The sequence below is a fragment of the Hoplias malabaricus genome, chromosome 12, assembly GCF_029633855.1.
Source record: "Hoplias malabaricus isolate fHopMal1 chromosome 12, fHopMal1.hap1, whole genome shotgun sequence".
NCBI classification, from domain to species: Eukaryota; Metazoa; Chordata; class Actinopteri; order Characiformes; family Erythrinidae; genus Hoplias; species Hoplias malabaricus.
This window is the reverse complement of record NC_089811.1, coordinates 13024378-13043803: the sequence shown is the minus strand read 5'-3', so window position 1 is coordinate 13043803 and position 19426 is coordinate 13024378. Positions and strand designations below refer to the sequence as shown.

Genomic DNA, 19426 nt, shown 5'->3' with positions numbered 1-19426 from the left:
CCGCGACCATGAAATGGAGAAGCGGAAAAGAAAATGATGATGATGATGATGAATTTCTTCACTAAGAAGTACTGCTGAAATCTCATATAACTAGAAGAGGATGCACCCAACTTCTTAGACTGAACTTTGGGCACGTATGGGAGCACCTATTTTTTGTCCTGCATCTAACACATACGAGACCTGAAAGAAACTGTTTGCTTATTGTCTAATATATCCCAGAGTTTGACAAGCACTATTGTTATGAAATTATTATATATCATTTGCTTCATCAATGAGTAGTCTTAATGTTTGCTTCATTAGATTATGCTTTGCCTAACACTCAAAAAATAATCCCTGTTTTTTGATGCAGTTGTTTTGCCGCCCCCCCTCCACACACACACAAACACGTCGATTTCACACACTCAAATGTTACTGACATATCTATCACTCTTTGTCCATTTCCCTTGGGGAGAAAGCTCTTTGGGATGTTGACTGAATGATGTATGTTTTCCAAAGTGCTAAGCTTTTAGTAACTAAAGGAGGTGATTTGATTACACTTGAAACATTGAAAATGTCAGATTCTTTCATTTAAAGTCCAATGAAGAGACTACAAACAGCTCACTAACTGGAGCAATGTGCAAAACAACACATTTCAAGGATTTAAAAAAAAACAATCCCAGAGAAAGTATTTTGAGAAGGTCTCTAGAAACCCTCGGAAACAACACGGGGGAGAAAGAAGTATAAAAAGAATACATACTGTGAAGGGCATGCCTGAAGGGCTGAGACTCAGCAACGCTGCCTTCCATTCTCTTTAAGGCAGACTTTTTCTCTAGAATAAAGACTGTTATGATCAATCCAATGAATGAAGACTTGGTGTCACTTTAAAATGAAACACCCTTCAACTCTGCCTTCACCTTCATTTCTGAGCTGTACAACCCAAACCTTTGAGTGTTCAAATGGATATTGAAAAATAGCTGGTACAGCAGTTGGATTTTAAATCGAACTTTACAAGACATGCCAGTACTGAAAAATATTAGTTAGATTTAGCAGGAAAAGATACATTTTATATGAATGAAAATCACAATCTGAAAGAGTGTCATTTTCAAATTGCAAGAGCTGGAAATTTAATTCTATTTTCTTAAAACTCTATATAATTCACTGCCTCACTCATTCATATCAATCTCACTCACCGACCCACATACACACATACACATATGCATTCTCTCTTTCTCACTTACTCACATACATATTCAACGACATACTCATTGTCATATTCATATATATCTTATACATTCATACACAGGTGGGTAGGGAACTGGGCTTGAAACCAGAAGGTTGTTGGTTCGGTCCCCAGAGCTGGCAGGTCATGACTGAGGTGCCCTTGAGCAAGGCACCTAACCCCAACTGCCCCACAGGAGCTGTGGCTAGGACTGCCCACCTCTGGCCCCTAGTGTTCACTACTGTGTGTGTAAAATGTGTGTTTCACTGCAGAGAACACATTCCTCTGTGTGCAAGCTCAGTGGCCAATAAAGTGTTTCTGAGAATGATTCTAATTCTACATACAGTAAATACTCACTCAATCACACATTCCCATTAATACTCACACACTCATGTAAGCCCACAATGGCTCACTCACATATTCACTCAGTCACTTGTTAGCAAGTCATAGTTAGCAATTGCAACGCAAATTGCAACTGCTCCACAAGGCATTTAATAAAATAAAACATAAATTCATCCATTTGTTCATCTTCTTTTCTGCTTGATCCTATTAAATGCCCCAAATAAGGCTTTGTTTCAAATAAAATATGCAACTGGTCAGTGGCTTATAAATTTCATTCATTCATTCATTCATTCATTCATTCATTCATTCATTCATTCATTGTCTGTAACTGCTTATCCATTTCAGGGACACGTTGGGTCCGGAACCAACCCGGAATCATTGGACGCAAAGCAGGAATATATCCTGGAGGGGGCGCCAGTCCCAACACACATTCACACCTACGGACACTTTTGAGTAGCTACTTTTGAGTCGCCAATCCACCTACCAATGTGTGTTTCTGGACTGTGGGAAGAAACCAGAGCAACCCGGAGGAAACCCGCACAGACACGGGGAGAACACGCCAAACTCCTCACAGACAGTTACCCAGGGTGAGACTTGAGCCCACAACCTCCAGGTCCCTGGAGCTCTGTGACTGCCTTTATACATTTCAACAATATCCTAAATACTCAAAAACAAACAAAAATATTACTTCTACTTTAACCCCTTCCTTTCACACCTCATTGCTAGCTAGCAGCTCAACACAGTCACAGCGTTCCACATACAGCAGGTAAAAGCGTGTCCTGATTAACCAGCCCATTTTTTCATTCAGTCATTCATTCATTATCTGTAACCGCTTATCCAGTTCAGTGTGTGTCAGTCCTTCACAGGGCAACACACACATTCACTCACACACTCACAAGTACGGACACTTTTGAGTCAACAATCCACCTTCCAAAATGGGTTTTTTGGCACATGGGAGGAAACCGGAGCACCCGGAGAACACACCAAACTCCTCACAGTCACCCAGAGCAGGACTCAAACCTACCACTTCCAGGTCCCTGGAGCTGTGTAACTGTGACACTAACTGCTGCACCACCCAGCCCATTTTCTTAATAAAATATTATTATTTATTAAAACTTGATTTATCCCCTTACATAAATGTGAGGCAGCAAGCACAGACATCAGTAAACAGTTCTTGCACAAACTATTGGGGCAGTGACCACACACACAACCAGCCAGACTTAGTCCCAGGGCAGCAGTTTACTCAATGGCACTTCAGCCATGAATGCTGAGGGAGGAGAAAGCACTGTTCCTACACTCCCCAACCCCCCAGTTACTTTTGAGCTTGCTTCTCTAACCTTCAAGTCAATGCTGCCCCCACAGCATATTGTTGTTATTATTATTATTATTATTATTATTATTATTATTATTGTTATTATTATTATTATTAATAACAATAATAATAATAATAATATTGTTTTATTATACACAAGTGGATGTCCAATTTGATTGCAGAAAGGCCACTAGGGCTCTGCAGGAAACCCATTAAACCCATGTCGACAGTTTAATGATTGTACAAAAGAATCAGTTAGACTGTTGTGGAAACACATCATACTTCATTTGCACAATGTACAGAAACCAAGCCTATCTTAATCTTACATTTTCCATTTATTGCCGTTATCAACTGATGACCAAATTGGCTTTTCCAACCTGGGCAAAGGACATCAATGACCGAGTGAGTGTATTATTATGACATGTGTTTACCAAGACTCTCCTGCTGTTTATGCCAGGCTCGTTCTTTGACTTACTGCCAAAGGGAATTCTCCAGCACAAATGGAAGCACATCAAAGTCAGAATAAAAGTGCACTGACACACAGCCCTGCACCAGAAAAGCAAGCTCCAGACACGGAGACACTAAGCCTGACTTTTAATAAAAGACACAGTCCCAATGAATACCCACAGCCCCACGTGCTGACTTCCACAACTCTCCCTGCCACTCAAAAGCCAAATCCACACTCAGAGCTCGAGCACCTTTTGACGATAGCCCTACTGGAACAGGATTAGTTTTACATGGGGTGGTGGGGTAATGTAGGCTCAATCCCATTTCTTATTTGTATCTCTACCCCTTGTGTTTGAGTGTCATCTTGCTCCTTGGAATTTAGGTACAAGGTGTAGTGGTTAGAATTTTCTCCTACGAAAACCTTTTTTTTACGTTATCAATGGCTCTGCCAGTCTGATATCAGAGGAGCACTGGTGAACTTTAGTTTCATTTAGAGCATCGTATGCATTCAGAAGAGTTCCACAATCATATATTATCACCCACTACTCACTCTTCTGTGATATTAAGCTGAATTCAACTTCTATTTCAGCAAAATATTCTTCAAAATTTCTAGTTTCACCTTAAATGCTGCTATATTGTCAGTCACCAGAATGTAATAGTTTAAGGTGGAACTGGGAATTCACTAGTTACTACAGGGACATCAGCATACTAGTGGTGGTTTATGCTTGTTAAGGATAATAATACACAGACACTATATGCAACTGCAATCATCATGTCTCTGAAAAATCTCAATTTGACTGGCCTTGTCGCCGTAACACTTCACCCTACCCCTCTATACCACCAACAAGAACTGAGTTGCAAGTGGTGAAATGGGATTCATAGTTTTTCCACATGACATCTGCAATATTTATGGCTCTTAGGAGACATAATCTCAGTGTAAGTGACAGAGATGGGAATAGCTAATTGATTATGCATTGACACCAACATTAAAAAGTGCACCCTACTTCTCATAGAATTTACCACAGGATGTTTACTCATCTCTTTTTGCATGAGATCAATTTAACGGGTCTTGATTTTTTATATTGATTTATAACTAAAAATACACTAGAACCTTTACAGATATAGAATTTCACAGTCTAATGTCTGTCAAGTACATTTGCATAACAAAGTTGTCAAAATTTAAACTTTAAGGACTCAACAAATAAGATCACTAAACGCACCCACAAGCACCTCAATATGTGATATGTAGTGTATGTGAAAATAACGATATAGTGTTGTATGTCAATTCATAGTGGAAAATGATGGGGGGGACACCTCTTTGTCTAAACATTATAGTATCTAGTGGGACTGCTGGTAGTTTATCTGCCACACAACTCCAGGATCTCAAGGTACTTGTTTCAATCCCTGCCTTGGGTGACTATGAGGAGAATAGTGTGTTCTCTCAGCATGTGTGGGTTTCCCCCAAGTGCTCAATTTTCCACCCTCAATCCAAAAAAAGTTTGAACTTATCCACAGGTATGAGTAACTGAGTGAGTGTGGGTTAATTTGTCCACAGGTGTGAATGTGTGAGGGCTTGGTGTGTTCCTTTGTCCCCTGGGGTATGTGTGAGACTGGGTGAGTGTGTGTGAGTGTTGTGTGATGTCCTGTGATGGATTCTGGCTCTGTCCAAGGTGGTATCCTGCGCTGTGCCCAATGATTCTGGGTGGGCTCTAGACCCACCATAACCCTGATCAGGATGAAACTGTTACAAGCAATGAATGAATGATTAATGTCAAAATAGGACTTATGTTAAATATAGGGTGGATTGCAAAATTTGACTATGTTTGTGCTTAGCAACCATGGATGTAGCTACAGGAAATGTAGTCTTTTAATTTTTTTAAATAACCAAAAGTTTGTGGACACCTGGAGCTCTAAAATGTCTTTGGATGGGACTAAAATAACTGATATATTCTGGTTGCTGAAAAATTACCCCAAGAAAATCTTGTCTGAATAGGGCCAGAACTGCAGGGTTCGAGGCCCTAACCCTTGCCTAAATTGGCCCTTAGGCAGCCCTCACACAGGCTGTAGCCTGCCCACAAAGGGAGCAACAAGGGAGTGATGGCTTGAGCAGTCGCAGGCACTTGGGTCCTCTGGCAGCCACTCAGAGTTGGCAGGAAACACTCTGAGACTGTCACCCGGCGCCCCTCAGACTGTGACAGCTGCTCATGAATGATTTAGGAGCGCTGTTGATGGAAGGGTCTCGTCATGTTCACACAAGTTCACTATTAATAAAAACCCCCTCTCTCCACAGAGCAGCCAGCAGGACAGGTTCCCGCATCAACACTCCGGCCTTTCAGGGAAATACTCAGATGTCATGCTTGGGAATATGTTCATTTGTTTTCCAATGCAGTACAGAAACGTGAGAAGGCATTTTTAGTGGGATTAATACGAGTGGCTCTCTTCTAAAGGATGCAGAGCAAGGCTGATCAGAATGCCTCCCTCAATATATTTCAAAAGGAAATCCTATTTTAATCCTGATTTTACATAACTCTATAATTACATAGTCATCCCCTTAAGGTGGATGCAAAATGTGTATTTAAGCTGCTTCTCCATGTTAATCTTGTGACTTTTCAGTACTATGGTTGCATGTATTTGATTATGTAAAGAACATGATCTGTCAAAGCTGAAACAACAGTCTTTTTTCAATAAGTAATGTATAAAATATATTTGATCTTGACTCAGATTAAATCAAACAAAGATTTCTTAAAGTTCTGGACTGGGATCTATAAACCCCAATTCCCAAGTTGAAATGCTAAGTAAAATGTTAAAAAAAAAAATGCAAAGATGTGCAGATAATTAAAAATGTCTATATAATTAAGGTAGTACCATACCAAATGTTCTAATGCTGTAAGTGAAATTTAATTGTTTTACTTTTTTAAGTATTCCCATTTTGAATTTGATGTCAGTAACAAAACACTGTTAAACATCAAACAAATAAACAAACAACAAAAAAATAATTTAAAAAATATTAATACAATTAATTAAAAAGGAAAGGCCTCAAACCAATACTGACTGGCTGGTTTTGGCCTTTGAGACTAGCAGTTGGTCTCCTCAGTTCACAAATGTTTAGAGGGTGTTGTCAAAAGAAAAGGTGATGTAACTCACCTTTTTTTAAATGATTGTTTAAATGTGAAAGTGTTTAAATGATTTGCACATCACTGCATTTTATTTTTATTTACATTTGGCACATCTCAACTTTTCTGAAAATGGGGTTGGTCAGGTGACAATGAAGAAAAAGAAGGAGTAGGAAAAGTAGAAAACAAGCAGAAGGAAGAATGTAGATGTAGAAGGAGAAGAAGAAGTGGAAGGAAAAAGAAGGTGAAAAAGACAAAGAAAAAGAAGGAGTTGCAAAAAGAAAAAAAAGTAAAAAAGAAGAACATGAAGAATAGAAGAAATTGGCAGAGTGATAGAAGTAGAAAAATAAGATCAAAAAGGGAAAATAAAAACTGTGAACACTATGTAGATGAAGAAGAAAATGCAAAAGGAAAAAGGTGAAAAAGACAGATTACTAACAGAAGAAAATGACTTTCATTATCTTTGAAAAGCACAGCAAAGCCGGTAAAGCGGAATTCAGTCGCCATTTAACCCATCCATGGCAGTGAACACAAACAGACACACACAAACAAGTGAGCAATCTTAGCACAAACACACATTAGGAGCACACAACCAGAGTCGTGGTCAGCCATCCACAGCACTCGGGGAGCAGCCTGGGGTTAGATTCCCTAGAGATTGAACCAGCAACTGGTCCTAAGCCAGCCTCTCTAAACTTAAGACCACCACTGTGCTGTCATTAGTGAATCCAGCAATAAAGGTAACAATCACCCATCAGGGAATGCCACTGAGCTCATTCTTGGGAATATGTAAGTCTGCAATACAGGCATGCGGGATCATCATGTTAGATGGACATTTATGATGGGATTGAAAGAGTGGGACTCTGGATCATTTTTTGTTCAGGCTAGAGGTGGTCCAACAGGGTGCTAGGGCCTCATTTTTGGTGTCAATATTTATTTATTTAGTTAGTGTGTGGGAGCATTTATGTGGGAGTGCTGGGGCTTTTCTTTTTTTAGTACCAGCCAATACCAGCAAACAGCTGCAGGGCAGATTATGATCTGGTTGCTAGTAAGAACTCAGAATATGTATGTGATGATGATTATGACCAGCTGTTCAGTCCATCTGCTGATATGGGTTGAGTGCAATATAATAAACATTCTATCATAGTTTCACAGTTTATGAATGATTCATCTATTACTACAATTACTTTAGACATGTGTGTCGCTCAGCTGAGTCAACACATACGCTGTGTTGAAAAGTTTGGAGAGAACCCCTTATAATTAGGGAAATTTGTCTAAGGTGGGCACAGATGTTCAGTAGTTTGATACACCAATACAGCATGCTCTGAAAAATCAGTGATTGGCCACAAATCCAATGCCAGGTCTAGGCTACATGTGTACCCCCCCTCTCTCTCCCCAATTTGGGTTGTGAAGCTCTCTGTAGTAATGGCTCACCATCCAATACCACTGGAATGACTTGGAGAGGGGTTTTGGATGCAGAATACACATCAAAGAGACTCTAATTATGTCATCTTTCTCATTAATATCAGTACTTGACCTGAACTTTACAAGGCAGATGCCATCAAATCCTTACAGTTCCAATAGCTAGTGTAAAGACTTCTGAGAATAGTAGAGGGATTTGCTGTTGCAAAGTGGCTAAAAACTCCCAATTAGTGTCCTTGATTTCAGAAGAACAAACAGGTGACCATACAGGGCTGCAGTAAATTAAAAAGCAGGCATATTGGTGTTTAGATTAGCCTCATATGTAGAGGATTGCATGTCCTGTTTGTCCCAAAAAGAAAGTTAATGAGGAGTCAAGAGAAGGAGTGACTATCTTGCTCATTTGTTTTCCTCCTTGCTGGACCCCCTGCAGACTGCCCACGTGGCAGCGGGTCGATCGGGAGACCCCCGACTCCAGCAGCCGGTAATGAGAGACGCCAGAGGATGTAGCGTGGCGCTTATTAGCAGGGCCACTAACCTGAGTGGCATCGCAAAACGAACGTCTTCCTGTTCCTAATTAGGGCTGTGATAGTTAGCCAGGCTCTGCCGGCTCTGCTGGAGACCCCCAGCCACAAACAAAGCACTGACAGGTGTGAAGACATCAAAGCCCTGCTTTTGTGTCGAGACACGAAGACTGTAGCGAGAGCAAAGTGATGTTTTTGTTGCAGGGACAAGAACAGAACCGCCGTGCTTAGTCTGGACTTGTTTACCAACAGCAAGTAGTTCAAGGAACACTCGCCTAAAATGGCTGACACTGCTAATGGTGAATCCAAGGAGCAGAGGCTAATTAGTATTAAGCAAGTGAATCATGCTAATTGGTCCGCGCTAGCTTTCATGCATAGTTAGCCACATCTGGATGAAGTATTTCTTTAACATTGTGTCGTCTCATAAGAAGAGAAAAAAACAACAAAAAAACCCCCCAAAAAACAGCAGCTAAGAAATATATTCTGTCTTCGATAATGATCTGTACTGGTAACCTACTGCTGCAGAACTGTTCTGTTTCCAAACAAGACCCCCAAAGGGAATACACAGTTTGGGAATTTGGCAAGAATTGCCCACCATGTTGCACACCGTATGCTAAACTCTGTTTTGCTGTCACAGAGCTTTAATTAGGCCCGCAATTGTTGGCCAAACCCAAATACAGCCCAAGACATTTCTGTCCAATCTCGACTTGACCCCAATGCCTAGCAATTTGGAGTCCAATTTGAACCAGACGCTATTTTTCAGTCTGAAAATGGCCAACAACATTCATTCCAAACCTGACCTGACCAACATCTTTAAGTTTCCAAGCTGAAACCGATCAAGTCCCACAACGCAAGTCTCCAAAACCGACTCGACTGACATCAAAGTTTCTATCCTGATAAATGACCAAGCAATAAAGTGTTCAAAACTGTCAGACGCACATAATTCATTCTATTTTCACTCTTTCAAACGTAACTGACCCAACCCATATAATCAGGTTTTTACCCTAAATCTGATTAAGTCCAACAGAAATCTGCCCAAAACTGACCTGTGTCTTATCAGTTTTTTAAGTTCAGTTTATTGACTAAGTTCCACACAACATTCTGTCCAAAACAGACCTGACTTCAAAATGGCCAAGCAATAAAGTGTTCCAAACTGACAGACGTATATCATTAAGATTTCAATATAAAACGGATAAATTACAAATATATATTGTTCAGATTTGATCTGTCTGACATCAAGTTTTCATCCTGAAATTGACCAAGCAATAAAGTGTTCAAATCTGACAGACGCACATCATTAATGTTTCAGTTTTAGACTAATCAAGTCCAATGAAACATTGCTGAGAATTGACCCCACACAGATCATAATGTTGTCTGTCTGAAACTGGCAAACAAATATCGGCCCAAAACAGACCTCTCTCTTTTGATTCCTAAAACTGACCAAGTCCAACAAAATTCTCTCCAAAACTGACCTGTTTCACATCACTACTCAATGTGTCAAATAAAACCTGATATCTGTTATAAAAACACCAAATAAATAAAAATAAATGCACTGTCAAAAATGAAAGCCTCAAACTTTGTTTTTAATTAAAATGTTTTTGAAGTGTCTTTATTTCTGAAATAAATTATATATTATATGTAATATATATAATTACATACCTGTCCTGTATGCCACAGATGTCAAATTGAAGTTGATTCCAGCTGCCTGTTATCCCTTGCTGGACGAGCATGAGGTCAGTGGGCTGGTTGTTGATGAGGATGAGGCGCATACAGCCCTGGAAGGCCATCGTGGGATTCACACAGCTGGAGCTGTTCTGAGGCAGTGGACAACCTGAAAGACCATGTGGGAAATGTAAGTTTTCTTTATATGACAATGAGCCTCTGTTCATCCCCACCCTGAGTACCCAGGAGTGAGGAGGAGAAGCTCATTTTTCTTTTTAGGCAAATTCACTTAGTTCTCTTTCTTCTTCATTCTTGTTTTTGTCCTTTTTACTCAGTACTGCTATTTGTCTTCCCTTTTTTTTTAGTTTAACGCAGTTTAACTCTGTCTTCATGTTTTAAATGTCTTTGCTTATGACAGCTTATTCAGCGATACATTTTTCTGCGCCTTATACATTATGTAGCTCCTAACTACAGGCATTGAGAGCTAATAATATTTCACCATCTGACATAAATTATTATTTTGACTACTCATACATCATTAAGATTTTAATGACTGTCATTATAGGAAAACAGGAATAAAAAAATTCAGAGTTTAATGATATGGAACATTAGATAATATTTGGGACCATTGTGTGACATCAGCAAAACAAATGCTTTACATTTGTCTCTGATTTCCCAAATAACCCAACAAAATAAATCAATGTCATTTATTTATTTATGTATTTATTTGAGGGTGGGGCTGGTCTATTGAGATCTACAGTTGTGTGCAAAATTTGCGCCCACCCCTGTTCAAATGACTAACAGCTCCTGAGGGATTCCCTGTTGTTCCCAAGTCCCTCCAACAAGCCCTTGGTCTACCTTAAGGCCTCCTTCCAGTTGGCTACACCTTGTATACCCCCAGAAGGGGTGTCCGGGGGCACCTTTACTAAATGTTCAAACTCAGTCAACTGGATCCTCTCAATGCAAACTCTTCCTGAATCAGGGAATACATAGGGAAAGCTTGTGTCCACAATCTCATATTTTCAGTCATTACCCATAGGCGAGGGTGGGGACAAATATTCATTCATTCATTCATTATCTGTAACCGCTTATCCAATTCAGGGTCGCGGTGGGTCCAGAGCCTACCTGGAATCATTGGGCGCAAGGCAGGATTACACCCTGGACACAGGGCAACACAGACACATTCACTCACACACTCACACTTTTGAGTCGCCAATCCACCTACCAATGTGTGTATTTGGACTGTGGGAGGAAACCGGAGCACCCGGAGGAAACCCACATGGACACGGGGAGAACACACCAACTCCTCACAAACAGTCACCCGGAGCGGGAATCAAACCCACAACCTCCAGGTCCCTGGAGCTGTGTGACTGCGACACTACCTGCTGCGCCACCGTGCCGCCCCTGGGGACAAACACTGACCGGTAAATTGAGAGCTTTACTTCATGGTTCATTTCCTTCTCCACTGAGTCCACTATAGCACCTGTATTACTGCAGCTGCTGCACCTAACCCACGGTCAGCCACACAATCCCTGAACAACATCCCAGTGCCTGTCACTTGAATTTATGTTCATATCTCTACATTTTCAAATGCAGACCCCTCAGTTAAATTCAGTTGTGACACACATCTTGTATAGTCAACATCAGAAAACATTAAATAAAATGGAAAACCTCTGGAGCAGCTAAACATGAACCTAATGTCCTCAATGTAAAGTGTCAGCTAGAAGGGTGTAAAATCCACCCACACTGGCTGCTTTCCCTCAACAATGCTCATCAATCACACTCAACAATGTTATTTTTAAAAGGCGACATTCACAGTTAAAAAAACAAAACAAAACATGTAGTTTTTATAATTCTGACTGCGTGTCAAGTCTGTCTGCATGTTCTTATATTTTTATGGAGCCCCAGTGTACAGATATAAATGATAAAAAAAAAAAGTTTCTCGGTCCTGTATGCTAGGCTTTTTTTAAGACAACGAAGAGAAAGCCTAAAGTTGAAAAGCATGAACCGAGTGGAGAATATTGCTCTATTCCTGCTCAATGGGTGGGTAATATTTACTTATTTTTGCTGTAGATGATATTGACTCTAAATTCAGGAGAACTGCCTGAAAGTATCTTGTTGTTTCTGTGGTAATTGTGGTGTTTCTGTGGTAATTCAAACCATGAATAAAAACTTATAGACCACTTAAACTTCAGCCACATACAAACAACAGTAATTTTTTCCCCTCAAATATATTGTTCCACCTTAAAATATGCTGAGCTTCTGAACATAAATAAACCATGTAGAACAGCTTTTGCTTACAATCGTAGACATCCCCTTTAAGTTTGACTCCACTTAAAATAAATCAAGACACTGCCATTTGACCAGAGGAAGGGATTTTTTGCACAGGCCTATACATGTACCCCCGTCTATTTTTATTTTCACATTTATATGCAGAAATTGAATCCACTGAAACACTTTGCAATTTGTTGATTAGAGGTGGAATGTGGGATGCTGAATGTTGACAGACTTGTACAGTGTCCCTTTTGGATTCCAGGAAAAGCAGCTTATGAAGATGTTGCACCTTTGTGCACATTTTTTTTTTTTTTTTTTTAAAGAGCTACGGAAAGAGCTGCATGACAGCTGTAGACTGGGGACCTGAGCTGAAAGCTGCTTGACAAAAAAAGAATAATGCTGATAATAATAATAATAATAATAATAATAATAATAATAATAACATGGAATGATTTCCATAAAGGATTTTGGGAAGCAGTGCTCTTAACAAATGAATAATGCAGTATAATAATCCTGATGCGGTAGAAAACAGAAATCCATTTTAAATGATTCCAAGAAACAGAAGCAGACATTAAACCAAAGCCTTTTCTCAGCAAATAAAAGACCCTTTCCACTCATATGCTGAAACTCAGTGGGGTTAAATTATGAATTTTAAATGTATTTCATAATAAACCACTATCTTCCAATCTACAATCACAGTAAACTGTTGAATGAAAATATATATATATATATATGAAAAACAAATATGTCATCTTCTGTAACTATTTAATCCTAGTCAGGGTCAGGGGATGTCCAGATCCTACCAGGAACAGCAGTGGACACGGCATCAGTCCATCGCGACACACCTATACCTGTGGACAATTTTACAGAGACAATCCCAAAGCTAACATATTTATTGGATGTGGGAAGAACTTGGTGCACCTGGAAGAAACCCATGCCGACACAGGGGGAATAGACCAAATTCTTGCAGACAGTGACCTGAGGTGAGTGTCTAACTTAATACTCTGACACAGCAGTGTGGCAACTATATTCCTTTCTTTAAATACAGCTAAATGCATTCAGCTGACTGTGCTGAAATTAGCCTTTTGAGACCTATGAACAGATCAATGAGCAACAAACTGACAAAAGCATCTGCACAGTGGAAAGCTCCAGTTCCTGGGTCACAATAACACAATTACAGTAATACCTACCCCAGACACTAGAGGTCAGTACGGAGTAAAATATGCTCTTGTACAAACTAAAGAGAATATTTGAGCAGGTGGAGAGCAGGGTGTTTGTTTGGAAAACTAATGTTCCCTCTAAATCCTATGTTGGTCCAATTTAAGAATTACTGTTTACAATCACTGTTAAGTCTTATTGAGTGAATCTGTGGAAGTATTTGAAGAGATGTTCTGACAACTTGGATTTTAATCCAAGCATGGTGTAATATATTTATAATATATAAACCGGGGCCTAAGAAAGTTCTTAAATGCAATTCTCCAAACATATTCTCAAATACTATCTTATAGTCTTTACGATTTCCTTGATATTTTCCTCAAGACACTTTGTAGTATTTCTTCTGTAGGCAATTTTTAATGAAGCCTTTTAAAGCTGCATTTTACAATGCATAAATGCTGTGAGCAACATTTCAATTAAATATCGAACATTATTATCAGTGTAGAGATAAATCAGTGCGCCCAATTGCAAAAAGAACAAGTAAGCGTTAAAAATGAATTCAGCAAAATTAGAAGTAAAACAACAAAAACACTGATTAAAATTTGCCTTTGTCTTCCTTATGTAGAAACTAACAGTACTACAGGAACTAACACACTACGGATACTGGAAGCCTGTGCTAGCATTTCTCCTGTGGTGTTGCTATCAGTGTGTGAAGAGTGGGAGAAGAGGATTGCATTGACAATCCAACACAATGGGCAGGACTTTGAACACATTTTATAAGTTGTCAGAAACTTGTAAATAACTCATGAAAGAGTAAAGTTATGTTAAAAACCAAGCATACATTTGTTTTTCTTGTGAAATTTCCAATAAGTTTGATGTGTCATATGACCCTCTTCCCATTAAAAAAACAAAAGTTAGATACAAAATGGCCAACTTCAAAATGGCCACCATGGTCCCCACCCATCTTGAAAAGTTTCCCCCATTGCATATACTAATGTGCCACAAACAGGAAGTTAAAATCGCCAATCATTACCATTTTATTAAGGTGTATGCATATAAATGTCCCACCCTGTATGTTAGGGAGTTGTTCACACTATGGATTGTGGGACAGAAGTGTCCATCATTACCATTCTCAAAAACCGACTGGTTCCAAGTATGCATTGTATATTTATTCGTATACCTTGACGTTTGTAACTATACTACATACTTAAAAATAAGTTAGTTTTTTTTTTATCAAGTGCACAATTGGACATAGCCTTAAACTTAGATTCACATTCCGGTGAATCATGACTCGGATTTCTACTAGTGATATTTGCCTAAGATTCACATTTCAGTTGCTTTCTCTCTACACTCTTCTTCACATCCCACTTGACACATGAATCACCTCAGATGCACATCTCATTGCCCAAGAGTTAACTGGGATTTGCAGCCCAGTGGCTTGTGACTTAAGTTGGATTCACAACTCAATGACACGTGACTCGATTCATATCCCAGCTCAGTGACTTGGGAATCTACTCATATCCATATCTCAGTGACTTGTGACTTGACTTGGATTCACTTGAATCAGCTTATGAATATCCCCCACAGTAAATATTTAATGACTCTGAATTATTAAAAGTAGAAACCAACTACTTTATTTTCTATAATAATGTGCATTGCTTTTAACTGGAAAAATCCTTCTCTAGGTCTGTTGAGACTAATGTAGCTCATTGTGAATAATTGCTATTAAACATTTTCATCCTTTAACCTCACTGCAGTAAGAATGTATTCTCTTCTGTTGGTTCAACCTTCAGATGTTCATGCAGTGTAAAGGCCTGACATTTTCAAATGGAGCCAAAACAAGCGTTACAAGGTTTTGATATGAAGTAGTACTGGAAGAGTGGTTGTGACTTTTCTGTATTTTTCTGTATTTTTTTTTTTTTTCTGGATGAACAGTGAAGCAGTGACATTTAATGCCAGGGATATTTGTATCATAGCGGCCCCCGCCTTTCTGCCTAAGCGATGAATCTGTGCTGCAGCTCTGAGACACTGCAGGCTTTTCCTCATTGTAGCAAACTCTGTTCTGAACATCTGAGTATTGTATTCATTACTGCAGAAGCTCATGTATCCATAGATGAGCAAATGATGCCAAGGAGGTATATATCCCCCAACTTTAAGCTAAGTACAGGTTTTTACTGCAGCAATTTCATTTAAAAAAGCACCCCATTAATACACAACATTTCAGTAGAAATGATGGATGAGCTTCCTACAAACATATATTGTATTTTTTCACTGTCAGAGAATGTTATATCAGTTTATCTGAGATAAGACACCGTTGATATCCAATTAAAAACATGTATATGCATTTTTATGTGTTTTCAATTTAATACATTAAAGACTAGCTGTCTTTCACATTGTGTGAAAATTTCATGATGAATTTACGAATAGAAATGCTTCAAAATAAAAGCTTTTTACATTGAATTCTAGTGAAAGTTAAGGTTTTTTCCTTCTCCCGTAAAGTTACTTTTTGGGGAGATACATGTTTTTAATTGGACGCCGACAATATATTAAGATAATTTTACTCAAATCCCCAACTATGTATATTCAATTCAATAAAGGAAAAAAACACCTACAGTCAGATCAGAAAACCAATCCCTAACACTGACAACAATTTATCTTACCTCCAAAGAAGTAGTTTCCTCTTGGCTCCAAGTAGTCATCCAACTGAATGGATGAAGCTGGCTCATTGTCCAGTGTCATGGTCATCTGCAGACCTCTAGTGCTGAGACTCACCAAGTGCCAGAGACCATCATTTACCCTCTGACCTATCAGACAAATATGTAGGAGGGAGAAAAAAAAGGAGAACACACTGGTTAAACTCAATGATTGTATTTATTAGGATTGGTCGATGATATTGGAGTTATATTAGTATTGGCAATAATTAAGAGAAAAATATTGACAGATCTGGCAGATCTTTAGCCATAAATATAATTTCAAATAAAAATGAGTATTTATTTATTTATTTATTTTTGTTTTTAAGTGAGTAGTGTATTATTGTGATGCCTCTGTTTGCTGGACTAAAATATTGGCATTCTACTCCTTTCACCTCATTTGTACATTTTTAGCATAAACAATATATATTATAATGCAACTTCATTTTACAACCGTTTATCCATTGACATTTACATAAAATTACATACAAACATCATGTATCTACATTAGCCCAAAATTCCATTTAGAATATGAATCATTACCTTGAAACTGAGCTGATTTATTCACTTTATAAAGTATGAGTGTTTTAAGGCTACTGGGCATTATATTGCCTATACAATGCCCTACATTCTGGTGCCTAAGGTGCTAGAATTGCCATTTAAGGTGGAAAAGTTAATTAGAACAAGAAGCTTAGGCCCTAAAATATAACTGCCCTGCCATTTAATGAGGAATGTAAAATTCAAATTAAGTAAAAGAAAATTCACCTTGGATGGGACTAAATTTACAGCCAAGGAGGATGATTTTTGGTTTCACTGGACAATAACTTTCATGGAATACAATGCACTTTACAGATTGTTAAAAAAGTGTTAAGTTTATCAGAATCACTGGGTGCAAGGCAGGAATGCACCCTGGAGGAGACGCCAGTCCTTCACAGGGCAACACACACGCTAACACCTACGGACACTTTTGAGTCATCAACCAACGTGTGTTTTTGGACTGTGGGAGGAAACTGGAGCACCCGGAGGAAACCCACGCGGACATGGGGAGAACACACCAAACTCCTCACAGACAGTCACCCAGAATGGGACTCTAACCTACAACCTCCAGGTCCCTGTAGCTGTGTGACTGCGACACTACCTGCTGCGCTACCATGCCGCCCTTTATTTGTTTATTTCCCCTTATACATCTGTATTTATAAAGCATTATTATTCATAGAAAATGTTATGGAATTTCATAATTCCAACATGTCAACTGCATGTCTAGATTAGCATTGTTAGGAATGCTCGGAAAAAGTGCAATTCTCACTAGAACTATAAATATCAGTGTGAGTAGGTGGGATCTACTGGACTGTGAACAAAGCCCAGCGCCTTTCATATCTGCAACAATAATATAGGGAAAACAACAACAACAACAAAAAAAAATAATAAAAAATACAGCAGTGAAACCCAAGCAAGCTGCTACAGACGGTTTTCTGCATATGCAACAGCATCAAAGCCAACTTGGCAGCAAACACAGGGCCAAAAAAAGAGGGAAAAAAGAGTGAGAAAGCTCTATGTGGTTTGATTTAATTAATTCCGGCCATTACACGTGAAGGGCACACAAGCTGTGTGTGGCCGCTGTGTGTCTGCGGTCTCCTCTGAGCCAGCCATCTGCTTGCAGTTTGAGCTTGATCTTATGTTTGGGCCTTGGTTGAATTACACTCACCATACTGCCCTGTCTCCTACTGATCGTAATTACGAGGGCTGCAACTACATTTTGGCCAAATGCTCAAAAATGGTGCTTCCAGTGATAATGCCAAAAATGACAAAGATTAGTGATTAAAAACCTGCTTGTTCCCCTTGCTCTCCTGCGCTGGACAAACAGTTCCAACAGTATGAGCAGTACCAGAGTTGTCTGTGTCACATACAGCTACTTTAATATTTCTATGAGGAAAATTAGAATATTCCTGGAATCATTGGGCGAATCCAGGTAGGCTCTGGACCCACTGCGACCCTGAACTGGATAAGCGGTAACAGATAATGTGAATGAATATGAATGAATGAATTAGAATAATTAATTAATTCATGTTCTGTAGTAGCGGCTTCACTCTGTTCACTTGGTTGTGGTGAGTCCAGGCAACCTCCATATACTTTAGACATCAGATGAATCTCTCTCTCTCTCTCTCTCTCTCTATATATATATATATATATATATATATATATATATATATATATATATATATATATATATATATAGAGAGAGAGAGAGAGAGAGAGAAAGAGAGAGAGATTTTTAAATAGCTTGATTTAATAATAACAATAATAATGATAATTATTAACCTTCAGACTCCTGCGATCATTGCAAACAGAATTAGACAAAAATCCCCGGACTAGTTTGCAAAAAGTAGGTTTTGCAAATTATGCACATTAGCATGAAATTAAACTGGGCGGAGTTACATTTTGACTAGGAGATATGGACCTAAACGCGTTTTGCCTCACTATAGCACCACCATTAGGCCAATCAGTGAAATTATTTGTTGTCCTGCGAGACGCACACAAACTACATCTACCCTCCAAGTGGTGTGTCTGTACAACCTACTGTCTCTTCCGCACAATGACTTTTACAGGAGAAAAAGAATAATAAGAAAAAACCCTAATAATAATAATGGTAAATTAATTGTAGATAGGGCGGCACAGTGGCACAGCAGGTAGTGTCGCAGTCACACAGCTCCAGGGACCTGGAGGTTGTGGGTTTGATTCCCGCTCCTGACTGTCTGTGAGGAGTTTGGTGTGTTCTCCCCGTGTCCGTGTGGGATTCCTCCGGGTGCTCCGGTTTCTTCCCACAGTCCAGAAACACACATTGGTAGGTGTGAGTGTGTGACTGTGTGAGCATGTGTGTTGCCCTGTGTAGGACTGGCGCGCCCTCCAGGGTGTATTCCCGCCTTGCGCCCAATGATTCCAGGTAGGCTCTGGACCCACTGTGACCCTGAACTGGATAAGGGTTACAGATAATGAATGAATGAATTGTAGATAAATCGGACCAGCGAAATCCTGCATTCACATTACCTCAGAGAGATGCACTGCATTCAGCTTGTCTCAACAACAAACTCAAAAAGCTGTACCCTAAAACCACTTGATTATGGTCTACAGACTGGTCTGGATGCAGAGAGTGCACTGGACTACAGTGACCACCAGCATCTCGATCAAAGCTTTGATACCAACAGAAGCAGAAACAGAATTCCCTCCTAGTGCACTATTGGTTTTTATAACCCAAAGAGCTCCAGTGAAGTCAATGTAATGATGCTGAAGTAGTC

The 19426-nt window shown here is 39.3% G+C and overlaps 1 protein-coding gene across 1 annotated transcript in view; it reads right to left on the bottom strand.

The window, feature by feature from the left end:
- cntnap5a (contactin associated protein family member 5a) overlaps window positions 1-19426 on the bottom strand; it is a 181014-nt gene that overhangs the window by 51733 nt on the left and 109855 nt on the right. The window contains exons 9-10 of the mRNA XM_066685845.1: window positions 16104-16247; window positions 10012-10183 (exon numbers count right to left, since the gene is read on the bottom strand). Of these exons, the coding sequence (XP_066541942.1) occupies window positions 10012-10183; window positions 16104-16247 (316 nt within the window). The remainder of the gene's footprint in view (window positions 1-10011; window positions 10184-16103; window positions 16248-19426) is intronic.